Source organism: Zophobas morio, unplaced genomic scaffold (assembly GCF_036711695.1).
Source record: "Zophobas morio isolate AGI-343-1 ecotype UQ-CSIRO unplaced genomic scaffold, CSIRO_AGI_Zmor_V1 ptg000304l, whole genome shotgun sequence".
NCBI classification, from domain to species: domain Eukaryota; kingdom Metazoa; phylum Arthropoda; class Insecta; order Coleoptera; family Tenebrionidae; genus Zophobas; species Zophobas morio.
Window position 1 is genome coordinate 396,206 of NW_026972408.1, and position 6,762 is coordinate 402,967.

Genomic DNA, 6,762 nt, shown 5'->3' on the forward strand with positions numbered 1-6,762 from the left:
AAGTTCTTTTATTCTCATATACTTAAAAATAAAGAAAGTAAAACTTAACAATAGTCAAATCTTTAGAGTGCAAACGTAATTTTAATGCGAAATCAATAGGGAAAAATGAGGAATATGATAGATTTAGAGTTTCAGAATTAGGTGTAAAATTTTACAAAACCTAAAATCAGATATAACAGTACACATGAAACAGCTGAATCGAGAGCGGAGTAAAGGTGAAATTAGTTAGTAATATAGACATGTTTATTTAGTAGTAAAGTAATAAAAAAAAATCGCTTAACACTAAAATGTGTTGTGAACTATGCGGCTTACTATAGTAAACAAAAAAAACTTAAAATTTGTATATCTTTACTAGTGCATTTATATTAAAAAGAGAAGCGGTGAGTGGTAGTAAACATATATATTTTTTTACAATAACTATAGAAAAAGTTATAAGAACAGCACGCGCTTTAAAAATTTCAAATCCTTTTTACAAAAAATAATCAATTTGAGGGCGTTTAGCAGGAATACCTCGTTCTTCTTGAGGAGCAGCTTCAAAAATTTTAAAATTAGTGTTTAGACTTTCATCAAGTTCAAGAATGGCTGCAACGTTTCCGCATCTTATATTATAAAAATAAGTCATTTGCATATATATATAACAAAAAAGTTACTAAGAATATTAAAATAAATTATCAGTGGAAATATTTGAACGCTGTTAAACGCCTAATAAACTTAGTTTACTCCAACTGACTGAAAAAAATAAAAATCAATGCTTTACAGAACACTGCAAGGGTACCTACAGAAATTATGCTTATAAAAAAGGGATGACGATCAAATATTAGGCAATCAATTTATATATTTAACGATAATTTGCTAATTAGTAAACGGAAATTAAGTTTGTTATAATAATTTGTTTAAAACTTTTTAATAGAATAAGTTTAAAATTTAGAGGAAGCCAAAGATTTCTTTCCCATCGGCCCCCTGCAGGCTCAGAAAACACCAATTTCTTTGCCACAGGCAGTCTACTTCAGCCAGCAGTTCGCACTAAAACCAACCACACGAACAAGTAGACGTATATATAGTAAAAAAGCTTGTGGCGCCAAATGGTTTAATATGTTGGGGCAAATTAGACGGGCAATAAAATAATTATGAATATACAGGATCCCGCCGGGCTCTCGGGATGAAAAGATTACAATATTAAAAATAGCAAAAAAGTCTTTTTTCAAATAAAAATTTTAGAAGTTATTTTTAGATGCAAGATTTTAACAAAAAAAAGCATAATTAAAAGAAAATTATAATTAATCTGAATTCGAGTAAAACATTAAACGATTTTATATTTATTACTAATAATATCATAACACCAAGTGTGAGCTTTTATATATAAAATTTATTATACATGTATAAAAATACTACTCTACTTTTTATAAATCTATGAAAAGCGACACCTATAACAGTAATTAGGCGCAGACCAAACGGTGCAAATGGAATCGTCAAACATCATTTTATAGCCTTCCATTACTAACTGGTGCGCCCGACAAATTAAAGTGATTCCATTCATTGAGTTAAACTAGATTAGGTGAATAATAATACTAAAGTAATAGAAGTATAACTAAAATATATAAAAATTATAAATATTAAAATGAAAGCAAATTAAAAAAAATAGTATTAAAAAAAAAGGTGGACGGTGGTCAGAAGTAAAACAAACTCTAAAGAGAACTTTTGATAACTGAAAAAAATTTATATAAATTACTAAACTTTCTTTACTAAATAATAATCTGTGTCTTGTACTTTATAAAAATTTAAAAAAATCTTTCAGAGCTTAAATAATTAAAATGTTTAACCAAAAAACATACCAACAGTAAAAGACTACTAAAAAATATAAAATAAAAACTACAAATAAAGAATATATCAATATATTTATGAGAATTTAAAATTCACAAGGAAGATTCTTTTTCAAAAATCAAATATTTATTATAACAGAATAAATATATTATATATTAGGAAACTATAAACTTATAAAAAGATTACAAATAAAATAAGCCTACTAATTAACCAATTTATGAACGAAAAGGATGGCAGAACTACAAAAAATTTAAATGAAAAATTAATTCACAAAATTTTAAAAAAATTCTATTAAGTTAAAATCAAGCAGTTTTTCTACGTTTCTCACGACGTCGCTTCCGAAGAGATAACCAGCGCCGCGAGGACTGAGCCCCCAACCCTCGATGTGCTCCGGATCAGACCACAGAAGGTCGCACATGGCCCCCTCGTGAGGCACTTCCTGCTTCCTGTCGATTGTGCGAATCTGCGGAATCCAAAAAATAAAAGATCCGTTTTAATATAAAAGAAAAAATATTTTTAAAATTTAAAGTTATGTCGTATAAAATATTAAAACAATGAGTAGCAAAATATAATTTTATAGAAAATTTACTTAGAAAAAATAATTTATATAGAAACTTAATGAAAAGTTGATAAACATTTTAATCAAAAAAAATAAAGATATATTATCAATAGTAGTAATTAAAAGTCTCTAAAGAATAGATAAATTAACTAAATTTAAAAGTGCAATAAAAGATTAAAATAAAAATTAACACTTATAATTGCTAAAAAGATTACAAAAAAAAATGAGAAATCGCAAATATTTTTTTTAATTTTTTTTTACTATAGATAACTCAAAGCACAATAAAATATAAAAAAACATATAAATTTTAATTTTCGCAGGAGAGTAAACGCTTATTGTGGAGAGAAAAAAAGATATAACATAGTAATTATTAAATTTAAAATATCACAAATATAAAAGATTAAACAAAATTAAAAAAGAATTATAAAGTTAAACCTTAAAATAAAGTATATTATAAAATTTATAAATTTTAAAAAAATAACTAAAAGTATAAACTTTAGAAGCAAACGGAAATTTCAATTTAAAAAAAACCAAATTTAAATTATGAAAAAAATTTAAAAATATTCAGTTTTATTAAGCAAAACTGAATACTTAATATTGAATTTAACAAAAAATAATAAAAAAATGTCCACTGAAAGAATTTAACTTAAAAAAAAAAAAGAGCTTCATAAAAGACAAAGACTTAATTTAAAAATTGTAACAAATAAGCAAACCATATATTTAAGTAAGTTTAATAAAATAGTCAGATTTCTATCACTTTTTTATAAATACTGAATAATCAAAATATAAAAACAGATTAAAAAAGTACACAATTCATTGTAATTATTTAAAAATTTATAATAGTAAATAAAAAATATATATATTGAGCTTTCATAAATGTCATATAAACTATTTTAAATAAGCATAAATAATATTAAAAACATATGAAAAGGCGTTGAAGATTTCTATGACATGTATAAAAATTCTGTGAAAGTGAAAGAAAAAAGAAAGTTCATAATAATAATTTTAGTTTTATATAATATAAGTAAGATCTTATGAATAGTCATTAAAAATTAAATAGTTAATAGATTAAAAGCAATATGACTAATAAAAAAAATATAAAAGAATAATGATTTAATAAAATCCTTAACTTTTAATAAAAGTTTAAAATCCATATAAAAAAATTGATCAGGAGAAATAAATCATAGTTAATAATAAATATAAATATTTCTATAACTTTTCTTTAAAAATTATAAAATGCAAGAGAATTATAAAAATTAATTCTAATATTATAAAAACCTGATCGATTGTAGAAATAGAAGGAGACAAGCCCCCGTGCACACAAAAAATTTTGTCGTCGATCAAGGCAGAAAGCGAAAGATAATCGAAAATCTCAGTGCAGTACCGCCAAACGTTCAATGAGCCGTACTTTCTAAGAGATTCTTCATAAAAGCCATAAATCTATAAAAATTTAGTTAAAAAATTGGCAAGCCCAAGGAAAAGATTGGATAAATTAGATAAAATGCAAAGTAATTAATAAAAAATTTAAAATTCTTTTTCATAAAGATTAGATTAAACATATTAAATAACAAACTCACAAAATTTTAATGTTATTGATCTGTATATTTAATCACTTTATTAAAGTCAATTAAAATTAAATTAGAGCACTACCAAAAAAATATTTATTAAATAAACAAACTGCAGTCAACAAAAAATTTGAAAATTATATAAAATTCTTATTAAAATAAATTAATAGAGAAAATTACACAAAATACTTTAAATAAATTATAAATAATAAATGATTTGAAATTTCAAAAGGTTTTTAATTAATTATTTAAATCTTTTATTATACGCTTAGTACATTTAAGTTAATTACTTAAATTTTAATTATTATTATTTTTCAGTCGTTTATTCAAAACTCTTAATATTATTAAAGCTTTTGTCAATGTTATTATTACTTAAATATATGAAACTTTTATTATTACTACTAATAGTAATAATAAAATTATAAAAACTCAATAAATGTATTTATATGAATATTATATTAATAGTAATTTAAAAAAAAGGGAAGAATTCTTGTAAGTATTAATAACTATAACAATTTTAAAATTTAATAATATAAAGAATAAAAAAAGTTCACAAAAAATGCAAGTAAAAAAATTTAATTTTCATGAAAAAAATATATAAATAACGCGTGAATAACAATTTAAAAACTATTTATATTTTTCAAACTTTTAATGAAACTCGTGCTTAATAAAACAATTAATATTTATATAATTTTAAAAAATTTATAAAACCTAAAACTATTTATTTTATATATTAAATATAATAATAAAAAGGTCTTCTTAATTACTTGTGTTATTCCTCTCGATTCGTGATTTCCACGAATAAGTGTTATTCTATCAGGATATCTCACCTTCATTATAATAAATTTACAAAGATAATAAATATTATAAATTTTTAAAATAAGTTAATTATAAAGCGCTACATTTTCTTTAAGTTTATTACAATAAAGTATACAAAGAGAACTTTTAGAGCGAGGAGTAACAAAAATGTTTCTGTAGAGTAAAAGCCTCGATCAACAAAATCGCCTGCTTGATAAAAATAACTTAATATAAACGCCTGTAAAAAAAAAATTCTTAAGACGACCTAAAAATAAATAGTTAGTCTCGGGAACTTCTCCTCCAATTTTAAATAATTCTTTTAAATCGTAAAATTGTCCGTGGATATCCCCACAAATCTATATAATTACCCAAAAGGTCAGTTGCAAATTAGATAAATATAAGTGAAGAAAAAATTAAATAAACTAACAAACAAAGTATTAAAAAAAATTAACTTATATACAAAAAAAAAATTAACTGTAACAGGAGAATCTATTCTCTGGACGTTACTTTCTTCAACTAAAATTTCTCGAGCTTTATTGCATAATTCTTTAACTTCTGACTCTGTAATAAGTTCACAGCGACGTAACTTTTCAATTTGCCTTGGATTCGCAAAACATAAAAAAGATATTACCAAGCAATTTATGTTATCTTACCTATCAAGATCTGACATGTTCCATACTAATCATGACGAACAAAATTCTTTTTGTTAAAGAAAAGAGTTAATAAAAATATACAATTCATATTAAAAAAACTCGTTAAAATTAGGGTTCTTGCAATAAAAAATAAAAACAATAGAATGATATAAATATATAATGTATATGTACTGTAAAACTCTTGTTAATATAGATAAGGGAATATCACAATCACTTATTTCTTTTAATAAATAGTTTTATTTCAACCACAAACTTTTCTTCCGCAACATAAAATACTTGAGGGGTCAAATGGAGAACCCGAAAAGTTATCCAACCGGCGGTGCAAAGTAAATGTGGTCCCGGAGAGCAGTTGTTGAATGCGTTGTGAATTCGTATTATTGCCTGCATTGCTTTTTAGGAGCGGTGCTTGCATATAAATCTCAAATTTTTTTAAATTTTGCAGTTGTCACTATCTGTATAATTTTTTTTATTTCTCCATTATTATTATTATTGCATCAATTCGTCACAAAAGAACTCATTAAAATGGCTCTATTAGTTTAATGACAACGCAGTCACCCTAAAAATTAATGAGACCGATATTATTAAAAATTTAGTGAGGAGCGAGAGTAATTGCATACTTCTTTAAGCTAACAATTTACTTGTTGTTGAAAGTATAATAGTTAGACCTAACCGGCTGACGGTACGCAGACTCTATAAACTGACTAACAGCGTCTACTAAGAGAAATAAAGAACAAAAGCTTACAACTTATTTGTGGGGGCACCGGCATACTATGGCCGGTCTTCGTAAGAAACCTTAACCGCACTGTCTTTTCCTTTTCTGAAAGGTTTGGATCACAAATGCCCACCAGTGTACGCCCTTTATAGAACTTTAATGACTGTTTCGAAAGAACTGGAAAAGCGGTATATATTGGGGCCCCGATCCCGACTATTTTGGCCTAATTTAGTGGAACAATTCTAAAACCCCTATCGGGAGAGACAGTCTTAAGCACGAGGACCTAGGTCCCCTGAACATATCGGCCAGGACCACTGCCAGCAGGGCTCCCCGACTATAAGCTCCTCACCCATATTATTTATTTTATTTATAAATGGCGTTTCCTGGTGTTCGATCGAGTTAACAACTTCGAAAATATGAGATCTCAAACAGGTTTTGTGTCATCCTCGAATGCAAGTAAAATTAATATATGAACGTATGTTTTTCACGTTCAGTTTAGATCCCCAACTTAGCTTTCAACCAAATGATGAGAGTAAGTCACGCGGACAACGGTATTGTGCGCCGTCCCACAACTTGTAAGTGAGCCCTTTCGCAAAAAGGCTATTAGCGTGACAGCTATCCGTTCGTAGAGTGTGACTGCTTCATTTTCAAAGA

The 6,762-nt window shown here is 25.8% G+C and overlaps 1 protein-coding gene across 1 annotated transcript; it reads right to left on the minus strand.

The window, feature by feature from the left end:
• Positions 1–469: 469 nt before the first annotated feature.
• On the minus strand, positions 470–5,714 carry LOC135119746 (serine/threonine-protein phosphatase 4 catalytic subunit-like). The gene is made up of 10 exons (XM_064044128.1): positions 5,643–5,714; positions 5,397–5,442; positions 5,219–5,342; positions 5,009–5,099; positions 4,889–4,950; positions 4,713–4,775; positions 3,659–3,820; positions 2,141–2,284; positions 1,425–1,546; positions 470–599 (listed from the first exon to the last, which is right to left on the minus strand). Exons 2-10 carry the CDS (start codon positions 5,411–5,413, stop codon positions 470–472), a joined length of 915 nt encoding a protein of 304 aa, XP_063900198.1. The 5' UTR covers positions 5,414–5,442; positions 5,643–5,714.
• Positions 5,715–6,762: the final 1,048 nt, after the last annotated feature.